The sequence below is a fragment of the Rhinopithecus bieti genome, unplaced genomic scaffold (genome assembly GCF_001698545.2).
Source record: "Rhinopithecus bieti isolate Rb0 unplaced genomic scaffold, ASM169854v2 scaffold_10351, whole genome shotgun sequence".
In the NCBI taxonomy this organism is placed as follows: domain Eukaryota; kingdom Metazoa; phylum Chordata; class Mammalia; order Primates; family Cercopithecidae; genus Rhinopithecus; species Rhinopithecus bieti.
Genome location: NW_016806805.1, coordinates 923,230 through 938,445, shown reverse-complemented (window position 1 = coordinate 938,445; position 15,216 = coordinate 923,230). Strand labels below are relative to the sequence as shown.

The 15,216-nt window shown below is 38.7% G+C and overlaps 1 protein-coding gene across 7 annotated transcripts in view; it reads left to right on the top strand.

The window, feature by feature from the left end:
* Positions 1 to 7,681, top strand: part of JMJD1C (jumonji domain containing 1C) — a 320,916-nt gene extending 313,235 nt beyond the window's left edge. For 4 of the 7 annotated variants that reach the window (XM_017877575.1, XM_017877572.1, XM_017877577.1 and 1 more), the window contains 2 exons: positions 6,343 to 6,474; positions 6,770 to 7,681. In XM_017877575.1, coding sequence (XP_017733064.1) covers positions 6,343 to 6,474; positions 6,770 to 6,859 — 222 coding nt within the window. In that variant the 3' untranslated portion in view covers positions 6,860 to 7,681. The remainder of the gene's footprint in view (positions 1 to 6,342; positions 6,475 to 6,769) is intronic. The other 3 variants (XM_017877571.1, XM_017877573.1, XM_017877574.1) reach the window with 1 other exon arrangement.
* Positions 7,682 to 15,216: the final 7,535 nt, after the last annotated feature.

Sequence of the window (15,216 nt, the reverse complement as noted above, 5' to 3'; positions counted from 1 at the left end):
ATAATTTGTATATAGTAAAATTTACCTTATTTAATGTGTAATTCTGTGAGTTTCAACAAATGCATAGTTAGGTAACAGCATAATCAAAATATAGAACAATTCCATCACTCCGAAAAAATTCCCTCTTGCACTTTTTTTTTTTTTTTTTTTTGAGAGAGTTTTCTCTTTTTTCTCAGGCTGGAGTGCAGTGGTGCGATCTTGGCTCACTGCAACTTCTGCTTTCCGGGTTCAAGCAATTCTCCTGCCTCAGCCTCCTGAGTAGCTGCGATTACAGGCATGCACCACCACGCCTAAAAAATTTTGTATTTTTAGTAGAGATTGGGTTTTTCCATGTTGGTCAGGCTGGTCTCAAACTCCAGACCTCAGGTGATCTGCTTGCCTCAGCCTCCCAAAGTGCTGGGATTGCAGGCGTGAGCCACCATGCCCGGCCTCCTCTTGCACTTTTGTAGTCAACCTTTTCCCACCCAAAGTTCCTGCACCTAACTTACTTTTTTGTCCCTATAGTTCTTCTTTTATGAGTATGCCATACATTTGGAATCACACAGTATGTACCCTTTAAGTCTGGCTTTTCTTAATATATTTGAGATTCATCCCTATTGTTGTGTTTATCAGTTTATTTTTTTTTTTTATTGCTGGGTAGTTGTATGAATATTTTTTTCAATTTTTAAATCTGTACATTCACTGGCCGAAGTACATTTGGGTTGTTTCCACTTTGGGGCACAGATAAAGCTATCATAAACATTCATATACATGGTTTTATGTGAACATAGATTTTTATTTCTATTAAGTAAATACTGAATGGTGGGATTGCCTGGTGATACTATAATGTATGATTAAATTTAAGAAACTGCCAGACTGTTCTCTAAATCGGTTGTTCCATTTTCATTTCCCAGTGTGAGGTTATGTGAGTTTCGTTTCCTCTGCTTCCTCACTAGTGCTTGTTACTGTCAGTTTTGTTTTTAGACCATTCTAATAAGTGTACAGTGGTGTCTCATGGTGGTTTTACTTTGCACTTTCTTAATGACTAAACATTGGGCATCTTTTTATATCTTAATTTGCCATCTGTATATCTGCTTTGGTTAAATATGTGCTCAAATATTTTGTATGTTTAGCTGCTTTTTTTCTGAGATCTGAGTGTTTCTTGCCAATTTCTGATGTCTTTTATCTGATAATGTATTTTACAAATACATTTTCGTTTCCTGTAGTTTCTCTTTTCAAAGAGCATTTTTTTTTTTTTCATTTTTCCATTTTTTTAAAGGACAGTATCTTGCTTTGTTGCCTAGATTAGAGTGCAGTGGCACAGTCATAGCTCACTGTAATCCCAAACTCCTGGGTTCAAGTGATCCTTCCACCACAGCCTCCCGAGTAGCTGGTACTGTAGATGCACACCACCATGCCCAGCTGATTTTTAAAATTTTTTACGGAGATGGGGTCTTGCTATGTTGCTCAGGCTGGTCTCAAACTCCTAGGCTCAGGCAATCCTCCTGCCTTGGCTTCCCAAAGTTTTGGGATTATAGGTATGAGCCAACCCACCTGGCTGGTTTTTTCATTTTGATGAGGTCCAGTTGATCAATTTCTCTTTTATGGATGATATTTTCGTAGCATCTACAAAATTGTTGCCTAGCCCAAGATCACTAAGATTTTCTCCTCATTTTCTTCTAGAACCATTATAGTTTGAGGTCTTATATTTGGGTATGCAATTTAGTTCATCTTTGTATGTAGTGTATAGTATGGATTGAGGTTCAATTTTTTGCATATGGGCATTTGGCTGTTCCAGTACTATTTGTTAAAATACTACTTTTAATGTTTTCTTTTGAAAATATAATACATAAATAGAAAATTCAAAAGTATAAAAGTTTACAGTGAAAATTCAGTATCTCACATTTTCCCCATTTCCTTTTATCCAGATGCAATCATTGTTACGCCAAAGAGATTTCATGCTTATACTTGTCTCCCTGCTGCTACTTTTTTGGGAAGAATGGTCTTTTAGTAGGCTCAAAGTGACCTTGTTAAAAGTTAGGTTAGTTTACATATCCACTTCCCCCTCTGTCTCACTGCCTTCATCTCATATGGCTCTCCTAGTTCCTCTCTAGCCATCCTGTCCTCTTTGCTACTTCCACACACACCAAGTATGTTTCCTCTCCAGGGCTTTTGTGCTTGTTAAGCTTTTTTACTTGGAATCGTTTTTCTCTCAGGTATCTGTAAGACTTACTTCTTCGCAATTTTTTAGACTTCATTCAAATTTCACCTTCTTGGTGAGGTCTAGTTTAAAGCTGTAAATTGTGTCCCCCAACTTTCTGTCATCTTTTCCTGCTTTATTTTCCTCCATTTGAGTTGTCACCTTAAAATATGCTTTATAATTTACTCATTTTGCTCATTGTCTTTTAACCCCCACTAGAATGTAAGCATGATGAAGTAAGAGATTTATCGTTTCCATTGCTCTCTTCCCATGCCTAGAATAATGCATTTAATGTTTGTATTATTAATAAGTCTCTATTCTGAAGGCCTGAATATATGTTCTCAATAACAACATGTTTTTCCACAAGGGTAGATGAAAACAAATTTATGGCTTTCTATAATTTATATATATTGGGCTTTTTATAAAACATGTAAATGTTTACTTCTTCCTATATGTGCTTTCTCTGGCTACTTCCAAAAGTTTACTTAGGTTGGAACTCACTTTATGACTATACACATTTTCTTTGAGATAGAAAATTCACATAGATTATAGAAATATGATTTCATCTATAAAAAATGTTATATCTAAATACGCCAAGGCAGCATATATTACCTAGACTGACAAATTATATTCTGAGCTCTGCCACTAAATTGCTGAGTGATCCAAAACAAGATCTAACCTCTTTGCTACATATTTTGGTACAGAAATTGCCAGCTATACAAAAGGGAATTGCCACCTTTCCTCTCCTGTGTGTGTAATGACAACAACACAGCTTTTTATACTCTGTTGAAAGGATGTTGTCCATAATTCATAATTGGTGGCAATGCAATTTTAAGAGAAAATAAGTAATAAGTGTTTACAATATTAACCTGTGTTTGAGATGCATTATTACTTACAGCCTGTTTAGGTCTTAGAAGTTCTGAAAACTGTTCATGACTTCACTTCCAGTAGGCTATAGGTGGCCCTCAGAATAATCAGACTGTAAATCAGTGTTCTGACACTTTAGCATAAGTTAGAATTTCATGGAGGGCTTGATAAAGCAGATTGCTGTACCCCACCACCAGAGTTTCTGATTTCAGTGGGTCTGGGGAGGGACCTGAAACTATAGATTTGTAACAAGTTTCCAGGAAATGCTGATTTTATTGTCCAGGGACCACACTTTGGAAACCACACAAATAGGAATCTCATGTAAACCCAAGGCAACTGTCAAAAAATTTTCAACCAAGTGATTCTGCATGACAGGGGCCAACAGTGATAGGGAAGAAACAAGATTCTGTTATTTGGCCTGTCAGCAATGACCATTGCCAGAGCCAAATTGAGAAAGCTGAGGGGTATAATCTTAGCAAGCTGAGGGAAAGCAGCATAGCCACAGTCCTGCTTGTATGCTAAGAACTATTCTACAATGGGAGACTTACAAATCTTCTCTTAGTAACTGGGACTCAGTCTGTGAAACTCCTGTACATCCCTCCACAGAGCAATGACACTGACCTCCAGGATTCTGTAGTATTCTGAGGTTTAGAGTGGCGTTTACTTAAAAACAGCAACCGTTTTTTGTTTTTTGTTTTTTTAAGTTAACACATAATCTTTAGTAAACTTTGCCCAAAAATACTGAGTTTAATTGTGTTTGGTTTTTTGTCATGAGTTTAGAAAATTTTAAAGTTGTAATTCTCTGTATTCATATGACCAAAAGGACTTCTTGGCAAAATCTTTCCATACTAAGTTCTTACAAATAACTGAGTGAATAGCAATCACAGTGTCAATAATCCTACTGTGAATACAAATTATATTTTCTTAACATTACCTATTTATAACTGATGCTTTTAGGCAAGTATGAATAAGACAATGTCAAGGAAGTGAAATATAAATGACTCAAATGTGACAAAGAAAAGGGATAATCAAAATGAGAAGTTGAGTTGTGTTCTGCTTTAAAACTGAACCTGGGCTCTTCAAAGTAGCCCTCAAGCCTTTATGCAAAATATATCAGGTAGGGGTCATTAGGAAACCTAATAGCATCTTGTAAGCACTAATAAAGGTTACTGTTCTAAAAGTCATTTTAAAACAACCATAAGCTGGCAAAGACTGACAGAATGAACTTTTTCAGAACTCTGGAATCTAATCGAAAACTTATACAGCAACCAAGAGACTGCTTAATGAAGAAAAGGGCAGCTGATTTTTGGCATTTAAGGAAATCTCTTGTTAGGGCACTGGCTGACCAATGAGATAGTGGAACAGAGACTTCAGTGACCACACCCAACAAGGAATACTGCCTTTGCAAAAACAGTTTGGAAAGTCACTAAACAAGTGGATGACTGCAGCCCTCAGGAATCAACAACAGCAAACTGAGGCAGGGAGAGATTATGATTACACATTGTAATGTTCAGATGCCCAGTTTTCAATAAAAAGGTACAAGGCATACACAGAAAGAGGAAAGTATGGCCCATTCAAAGGGAGAAAATAAATTGGCGAAAACCTTCCCCGGGAAGCCCAGACATTGGACTTACTAGACAACTGTCTTAAATATGCTCAAAGAGCTAACAGAAACCAGGAAAATGATGGATGAACAAAGTGAGAATATCAATAAAGAGAAATTGTATTTAAAAAGAACCAACTATACATTTTGGAGCTACAAATGATTTTAGGACATGCTAGAGCTAGATATACCAAAAGGTTCTTTCATGCTAAAACTTTGGAAAGACTTACTCTCCTTAAGTTCAGATAAATGAAAGATATAAGGAGAGAGGGCATTTGGAGACTGTGTATGCTGGTATGAGAGTTAATAAGCAGGACTGTAAAGCATCTGTTAGACAAGACACCGCAGGAGTTGGGCTCCTGTTGACTTGCCATTTATTGGCTGATTTGTCTTGGGACAGGCGCTGAACATCTCATCCATAGTTTCCTGCTCTGTGAAATAGAGCATCTGTTCTACAGACACATTATGAAGAGCCAGTGAGACTGTACAGAAATGCTGAAAATATGAGGCATCCACTATGTTCATCCTCCAGAGGAACCAACAGCCTAATGATTAAAGAAAGAGAATGTTTACTTTACTATGCTACCAAGTTATCAATAGAGGCACAGTGCTTGAGTTAAAGAACTCTGCAGACTTCAGCAGCTGTTCAGGTGGTCATTATGCCCAGAGGAGGAATTCTAGCCCCTCTGGAATTCCATCACCCTATCATCAATTAGATTTTTTTTCCCACAGTCTCCATTTCCCACTTACTATCTCCTTCATCTCACTCCTCCCAATTAAATTTATTTTGCATACTTAAAATTAGAATAACTTTAAATGCTTAGTTTTTCAATTATTTCTCCTTTCCCAGGAATTTTTGTGACATTTTTTAATATCAAGAGAAGACAATCTAGAAATCCCAGATTGGATCAGCTTGGGCCTTACTTTCTTGTTTTACTGGCATTAATAGAAAGCAGCTCTAATAGTCAAGTGCAAAGTCAGTTTGTAAATGCTGAGCAAATAACAGATAAGACTATTGACTGGCTTCTTGGGGAAACTGTTTAGTCAGGAGAGAGAACACTGTTGAAAAACTGTTGTACTGATGTCACCGGTGATTGAAGGGGTATCTTTAATTGGCTAATTTGAAAGAAAGTCACAAAAGAAAGGCACGAATAACCAAAATCCTGGGATATTTCTGAAACTCACTCGAGGTAATTAGATCTGTCTGGAACTACATTTTCCATCCCAGTTCCTAACAAAAGTTTCATTTCCTTTTCTTTATTCTCTGATGTAAGAGTTAACAGTGAAATGACCAAAATCCTGAAAGCCAATGGAGCAACAATAAACATACTCAGATAGATTGCCTCATAAATTCTTTCAAGTTCGTTTTTAAAAGGAACACATTTTTTAAAAGTCCACTTGGCAAAATTGATAATTTAATATCTGGTTATCAGCCTCTCCAAAGGATTCCTGGAAAAGTTATTTTCTTTTATCATTTAAAATATTCCATTTACAAAGTCACTTTACATGAAGCTTTTCAGTGACATAACTTTCTCATAAAATGTGGTCTTCTGCTTTAAAATCCATTTGATGTTTTGGAGAAAGTAAATTCTCCAGCAGAATTGTCTCTTGTGTTTATTGGTTTTAAATAACTTGGCTTTTCTTTGCTCCACCTCCTAAAACTTGTATTTCACTGTTTTTCTTTTGGCGATAGGTTCAGAATTTTCACAGCTGTATTCAGGTAACTGAAGATTTTGTGTCTCCAGAACATCTTGTGGAGTCATTTCATTTAACACAGGAACTGAGACTTTTGAAGGAAGAAATCAATTATGATGATAAACTACAGGTAAGAGTTGGGTGTTCTAGGTCCTGTTCTGCAGGCTTTTTATATTCAGAAATATGATACATGTAGAACAGCTCAGGCAGTCATTGCCTAGTTGGTCACATTAGGGTGACAAAGATTAACACCAACGTGTATTTAATTGTATGATTTATAGTGTCCCTTTTGGCTTAACATTTTTCTTATATTTGGCTCTCCTAAGCCCCTATTAAAATAGTTTTTTTTTTGGTAAAATCTGGAAGTTGTCATTTTTTAATTTCTATCCAACTGAAGTGATTAGAAATATCAACATCTCTTTCAGGTTAAAAATATTTTGTATCATGCCGTCAAAGAAATGGTGAGAGCCTTGAAGATACACGAGGATGAAGTAGAGGATATGGAAGAAAATTAAGTGTGATCCAGTTTGATAGGTTTAGGTCATTGAACTGGGATTACTTAACCTTGAATGATGATATGTATGCACACTGACTTACGCTTCATAAAACCATCAGTGCCAAGAAATTCTCTTTGTAGTAATTACTTGTTACTGACACTGCAGCAGTATAGCCTATGTCACAGCTCCTGTGATTCAATGTTAGCTATAAAACAAACAGAATTTTAAAAGCAGCACTATATAGCTGTTTTGTATTATAGTGTATATGATGTTTGTGAAAATGCCAGATTTAAAATGATGTATTTATTTTTGGTAAAAAATAAAAAATTCTATGCTATATTGTTGATCAAGTGTAAATGTGACCTTGTACAGTTTACTAAAATTACTGATATTTTTCACTACATTGAGACAGTTACTGTGAGAATAGGACACAAACACCAGCTATTGCCTGCATCTGGGAAATTGCTGAATCGCACAGCAGTCATGTCATAATCAGAAAATTACTGCCAAATAATTGTAAAATTTGTAAAGTATAAAGTATATAAAGTAGATACTAAATACAGACACTTCAATATTTTGTTGAAGCTATTGACTGTAAAATTAAACATTTTCAAAAGGTGTAATTTATTTAAAATTGTCTCATTTTGGTAAAATTTATGTGAACTTTTAAAGCTAAATATTAAACTTAATATGCTATGTAAATATATACATATATACATTTAATGATGTATTTTTTTAAAACATTGGCTTGCTTTTGTTAAAGTGCAAGTGTTACATATGGCTTTGTACATTAAAGTTGAAAGGGGTTTTACATTTTCCATTAAAAGGACTTTATCAAAATTGACTTTTTCCAGAGTTCTCCCTCTGTTGACAAGCATACCACTGGGGGCAGAGAAGAGCCCGAAGTCAGTCATCCTGGGTATAAATATGAGTTCTGCCACTTACTGTATGACCTTAGCAAGTTGTTTTAATTTGAAGTCTTGGTTTTAATAGCTGGCTGCTATTGTCAGTTGGTTGCTTGAAGCTTACGTATCCGTAACTCTTTAAGTTGCTGGAAAGATGTAGGTCTCCACTGACACCTGCAGGATATTGAGAGGATAGCCTTTCCTTATCATCTGAAAGCATTTAGCTTAAAAGAAGAAAGTGGGAGTCCAAGTTGTAACACCTTGCAAGTTGCTTATACTGTTTTTCCCTGTGTCACCATCGTTTAGCTCCATGTAATCTTTTATGCCACCCTCCAGGCAAGGTTCAGCCAGGAATGTGAGCAATTACATTTCACGTGGATTACCTACATGTGGCATTTCATATTAATTACCTACACTCATCATGGGATGGATAATGACTACTTGGCTAGAAAGAAAAATTGGCCTGAGGAATATTTCAAATGATTTTGTGAACCACCTTTGGTGAGCTTTTGACTTTCTTAAATACCATTTTTCCATATGTGCCTCAGCTGATAAAGTGGCTTCTTTTGCCTAATGCTTTCATATGTTCCATCTGATTTAATTTTGATACTAAGTGAAAGCCAAGGTGTTAATTCTGGAGTAGAGCAACACCTGCTGGTCCCCTAAAGCCTGCTAGGATCCCACAGTCTGTGGCGATTGTTTTTCCTCAAAAGCTTTTGCTTCTTGCTCTTGCATGAGCCACCTTTTAACCACATTTACAACTTATTCTGAATAGCTGAAGCTAACGAAGATAAAGCCAGGCAATGTGGCTTCTTTCAATGCAGACCCACCTTAATGAGAGTATTCTAGCCATAGTCGGAAGAATATTCTATCCATAGTCTGAATTCCATGCTACTGACCTAATTCCTTGTAAACCTGGGGTGAAGGGAGAGGACCATAATGCTTACATCCTTAACAACATTTGTAGGCTTTTTGGAAGGCTGGAGAGTTGATTACTGATTACTCCCTAATTACTGGAGCAATTCCTCTGGCCTTTTTCTCTCCATCCTTTTGGTTGGGTCTAATGCTCCTCAGGATTATGTCTTGAGTATGTCAGCTCTCTCCAGACAGTGGTATGGTGTTACCTTAAATGTGTAGAATAATTTGAGAAACAACAAAGCCTTTATAAAAGGAAAGTCGTGGTGAGTACTTTAGTTCTTTCCCATTCTAGTGTATAATGGTTTTTTGAGACAGTCTCGCTCTGTTGCCCAGGCTGGAGTACAGTGGTGCAATCATAGCTCACTGTAGCCTTGAACTCCTGGGCTCAGGTGATCCTCCTGCCTCAGCCTCCCAAGTAGCTGGGACTACAGGCACACATCACTGTGCTCAGCTAATTTTTTGAGACTGAGTTTCACTCTGTCACCCAGGCTGGAGTGCAATGGCGTGATCTCAGCTCAATGCGACCTCCAACTCCCAGGTTCAAGTGATTCTCCGGCCTCAGCCTCCCGAGTAGCTGGGACTACAGGCGTGTGCCACCACACCTGGCTAATTTTTGTATTTTTCATAGAGATGGGGTTCTCTATGTTGACCAGGCTGGTCTCGAACTCACTCCTGACCTGATGATCCACCCGCCTCAGCCTTCCAAAGTGCTGGAATTACAGGTGTGATTTTTAAATTTTTTATTTTATTATTTTCTTATGTATGTATTTTTTTTTTTTTTTTTTAGTAGAGATGAGGTTTTATGTTACCAAGGCTGGTCTCTATCTCCTGAGCTCAAGTGATCTTCCCACCTCAGCCTCCCAAAGTGCTGGAATTACAAGTGTAAGCCACCACACCTGGCCCTAATTGATAATGTTTTTACTGGAATATGGATTTCTTTTCATGAATAATCAATACATGCATTCAAATGCATTTCTCCTCGGCCATGTGTCTGGGGACTGTAATACCCAGAAAAATCAGTGTCTGGTTTTCTGTCACTTCCCTTTTTGGTAGATAGGTTATAGATTTAATAACATCCGGGTAAAATTAATAAGCTTCAGAAAAGTGCTGTTACACCTTTACTTTGCTCTGTGCATATATACTATAGATCAATAGATTCAACGTGTTCTATTTCTAGATGCCATCTTATCAAAGATGCTCACAAATGAGATCAGCAGTCAGCCATGGGAGAGGAAAAAGTGATTTAGTTATTCTATATAATGGGTTTTGTTTTGTTTCGTTTTTTTGAGATGGAGTTTGCTGTTGTCATCCAGGCTGAAGTGCAGTGGCACAATCTCGGCTTACTGTAACCTCCGTCTCCCGGGTTCAAGGGATTCTCCTACCTCAGCCTCCCAAGTAGCTGCAATTACAGGCCCACGCCACCATGCCCAGCTAATTTTTGTGGTTTTAGTAGGAATAAGGTTTCACCATGTTGGCCAAGGCTGGTCTTGAACTCCTCACCTCAGGTGATCCGCCCACTTGGCCATCCACAGTGCTGGGATTACAAGTTTGAGCCACTGTGCCCAGCTAGTTATCATTCTGTATTCAATACGGTATTCAGTATGAATTGGGATAACAAGTTGGCCAAGACACAAGGTTATGTATGCTGCCAGTCCTGTCACCAGGATGCAGACTCAGACATTTCCAACTGCAAAAGTTATGACATGGCCTGGTTATGCAATTATTATATAAACCTACATAGATATGTTTTGAAACCATATAAAAATGTAGCAAATGTTAGTAGTATGCGAAGTACTTTGGCTCCCACAGTAATCGTCCTGGTTCTTTTAATGAAAAGTAATTGACTTTTAAATAACAATGAAATGTTGGCAGGCTCCAGGTCACTGGCTGCATGCCTTGTAAGTTCCCTTTCTTGGCTGGGGAGGTTTTCACAACTGGCTGTAGCTAAAACAGGATTGTCCTTTCTGTGTCTTGTCTGTGAAAAAGACCTCAGCCCTGGGGCCAGTGGAGGGTATACCAAGGACATACATTGTACGGGTGGGTCAAAGGGACTCCACTTTGAGAGAAAGGGCATCATGAGTACAGAGGCCAACACTGCCTCACCACCCCTTAGTCTTTGACCCAAATTTAACAAGAGGATAAAAGATGTGGAGAGCTGGATGAGTAAACAAATACACTTTGGGAGACCAAGGTGGGTAAATCACGAGGCCAGAAGTTTGAGACCAGCCTGGCCAACATGGTGAAACTCCTTCTCTACTAAAAATATAAAAATTAGCTGGGCCTGGTGGCACAGGCCTGTAGTCCCAGCTACTCTCTAGACCGAGGCACGAGAATTGCTTGAGTCTGGGAGGCAGAGGTTGCAGTGATTGAGCCGAGACCGTGCCACTGCACTCAAGCCTGGGCGACAGAGCAACACTTTCTCCAAAAAAAAAGAAAAAAAAAAAAAAAAAAATGAGAAGGAAGTGTAAGATCAGATGTGAACTGACTGCTTTTCCAAGAAGAGCCAGTGTGGTCCTCTGGCAGCATTTCGTAAGGATGGTAACTGACAGGTGGGGCTACTGTGGAATATGGAAACAACGGTTCAAGGTAGGTGATACAGGTTTGCTTTAGTAAGTGGAAGAAGTTCACGACAAAGACAGGGATCACTGTTCCCAGCGGCACATGTCATGCCCTACATAAGTGTAAGATAGAACTATCTTGGGCCAGGTGTGGTGGCCCACGGCTATAATCCCAGCACTTTGGGAGGCTGAGGCGGGTTGATCACCTGAGGTCAGGAGTTTGAGACCAGCCTGACCAACATGGTGAAACCCCGTCTCTACTAAAAATACAAAAATTAGCCAGGTGTGGTGGTACAGGCGTGTAATCCCAGCTACTCAGAAGGCTTAGGCAGAAGAATTGCTTGAACCCGGGAGGCGGAGGTTGCAGTGAGTCGAGATCGTGCCATTGCACTCCAGCCTAGGAGACAGAGCAAGACTCTGTCTCAAAACAAACAAAAAAACACCTTGTATTTACAACTGACTCAAAAGTGTTAGGCAGGCATTGGTGATACGATGGTTTAAAAAAAAAAAAAATGCTGAGGACTGGCCCATCTATGCTAAATAGTATATAACAGGTATATACAAAGTATTTGGAAAAGGTGTAATAAATTTTGCCTGGGGTTAGGGAAGGCTTCGGAAAGGTAGTGTTTGCACAACCCTTCAAGTAACAAAAAGGACAGAGCAAATGTGTATATATTAGATCTCCGTTCGGCCTTTTTGCATAAACACATTCACTGAGACTTCTATACATTTTTCAAGAGTGATTTAGAAAGTCATTCACTCTTGATTTCTTGTTCTAGAAGGGCAGCAGGGAAGGAGCTGCATCTTGGAATAGCCATTATAAGAGGTGAATGTCAATTAGACAAATTCCTATCATAGTTGTCTAGTAAACAACTACCAGGATGTCATAGGCAAGTCAATGTAGTCTCATCTCTCCCATTCTATAGATAAAATATAATCACATTATTTTCACATTAAACATCTAGAAGATACTGTGATAGCCTGAGGCGCTTTTCTTATCAGTGAACTTAGGCCGGGTGTGGTGGTTCATGCCCATAATCCTAGCACTTTGAGAGGCTGAGGCCCGTAGATTACTTGAGGTCAGGAGTTTGACACCGGGCTGGCCAACATGTTGAAACCCGGTCTCTACTAAAAATACAAAAATTGGCTGGGTGTAGTTGTACATGCCTGTAATCCCAGCTTCTTTGGAGTCTAAGGCAGAATAGCTTGAACCCAAGAGACGGAGGTTGCAGTGAGCTAAGATCACACCACTGCACTCTAGCATGGGTGACAGAGCCAGACCCCAACTTTCAAAAAAAAAAAAAAAAAAAAAAAAAAAAAAACTGATTGTATAGCCAACCTATTTATTTTATCCCCTAATTTATTTGGGAGTGGGTAATACATATGTGGGGACTCATCTCCAAAATTTTTGAATAACTAGAATTTACTCCTGTTTTGCAGAGACAAATTACATTGAACAAGAAAATATTAAGCAAACATTTCATATAGAAAGGAAAAAGGCCAGCCTATACAACCTTTTAGGAAAATGAATTCCATTTCAGTTTCTAAAATCACTACACCATGAAAAGTTCCACAAATACAAACCACAGGGCTTATATGAAAATGGTATTAGGGCATAGCACTTTAAAACTTCACCAGTGACACATTTAAAAACAGTGGGTTTACACATAAACATTTAAGAAATATAATAAACACTACAAACAAATATGGCACTTTACCTTGAGGAAGACTCAAAGTGTGCTTGTGGAAGTGGGCCTCAGAAGGGTTGCGGTTTGTGATTTGACTTCCTGTGAAAGTAAGGGCTGTCTGGAATAGAGGGAAAAGAAGGTGGGTTATCTGGAAGGTGGGCTATCTGGAATCAGAGGGAAAGGAAATATGGATGGGTGTAGTTCAATGTCACTGTGAAAGACTATCTATTGGAGGTGTGTGTGTGCGCTTTATGTGTTTCCCTGCAGCTTGGTTCAAGAGGTGCAGTTTTCTGCGTTCATTTTCTTGCAGAATGAATTGCCCCCTAAGCAAATAATATATTATATTGGAACAAATTTGCATGTTCAAAACAGCTGAATTGACTTGTACACCAAGAGATTCTTCAAATCAAAACTTTCTAAAACCAGTGAAACCATAGGATTTCAGAAACCAATTCTAGAACATTAAGGATTTGGCTTATCTGTTGAATTGGTATCATGTGACTTGATCCATTATTTCTCACATTCCCTCCCAGAGGATAAATAAAAGTAGCAATTTACCCCCTTTAGATCGAGTCCCATGACAGATTGTTGTAAATGTGTTCCAAATGTACAAGCTCCAGAAATTACTTAGTCCTGGAAAATTGCTGCTTATCCCTGGGCCACTGTAGTCTGCTTTCCTGTATGCAACCTGAGTTAGGAGTCTACCTAAGTATTCCAGTCATGCCTTTCCAACCTTTAGCAGGTGGCTGGATTTTTCAAGTCAGCTGAAAAAATTTTGGTCAACTGAAAAATTCTCATAGTCTTGTGTTCCTACTGTTTAAACTAAGTTAAGCTGAAGTTTTCTGTGATACCCAGTAAGCCAGAAGCCACTACTGTCAACTATAGGGAGAGGGGTTTACTTAAAAGGTATACAGGGGTGACCACTAATTGATTTGAGCTCAAATTGTTTCTGATGCTTAAAAACCTCAGGGATTTTATTTACTTTTTCCCCAAACGTATCAAGATAATGTGAGGACTAAGAAATGTAAGGAATGGGGAAAGGGAGGGTACCTGGAGGGGACACCTGTAATTCCCCCACCCAGAGGTGATCATGGTTATTGGCTTGCTTCTGACAAATCTTTTCTATGTATGCCACTCTACAGAGCATAGATCATTATATAAAAATTGGCATACCGTTTTTTTCTGTCAGCATATCAATATGCCAAACACTTAAACTGAACATTTCCCATCCTGACTAACACGGTGAAACCCCGTCTCTACTAAAAATACAAAAATTAGCCGGGCGCGGTGGCGGGTGCCTGTAGTCCCAGCTACACGGGAGGCTGAGGCAGGAGAATGGCGTGAACCCGGGAGGCGGAGCTTGCAGTGAGTGGAGAGCGCGCCACCGCACTCCAGCCTGGGTGACAGAGCGAGACTCCGTCTCAAAAAAAAAAAAAAACAAAAAAAAACAAACAAAAAAAAAACTGAACATTTCTAATAGCTTCATAGTCCCACACAGATTTATCATCACAAAACCATGGGCAAGCAATGTAAGTCTGTATCCCTCCATTTTGAATTGTGAGCCTATTTATCATTGCCAGCCTTTCAATAAATGAGCCTGCCTTTCAAAAATCCAACGAATACCTCAAGTACTGTATTCAACCAACTTTAAAGACCAAAACAAGTGCCATTCTGGAATTTACCACAATGCCCAATGTGTGGATATTTCAAATAGATGAAAATTACCTAAGAATGAAAACTGGTCTATGACCCTCTTGCCCCACTTAGCATCTTGCTGCCTCCATAGAGTTTTATTTAGTTTCAACACTGAAACCAAAGGATTTTGTGGCAATGTTTAACTTTTTTTTCTTTTCCAATCACCAGCTTAATGGAATGTTTAATATCCGTCTGTTTCTTCTGTTAACATCTGGCCTTCCCTGAACAGCCATCTCCTCCTAAGAATAGGGAAATATCTGATATCAGGCCCTCCAAAAGATCTATTAGTGGCAACGAAGACCCTGGGACTTAATAACACTCTGAATAGTAAGACTTTTCTTTAGGGAATTTCCTTGGAGGAAGCCTAGGGCTAATTGTTGTTTGGTTCTTCCAATCAACCAAATCAAGAGTCCCTTCGTGGAAACTACCTTTGCGCATCCCTTAGGAGGCTTTGGTCCCTGAGCCCTATCCCACTCCCTAATTAACCTGTCTCCTTTGTCTTCCTGTACATCCTGGAATCTGTGTTTGGCAATTTTAAAGACATTCTCATTTGTATTCTTGATTCCTTCACCCTTTATCCTTCTGTCATATCTGGACTACCCCTCCCACTT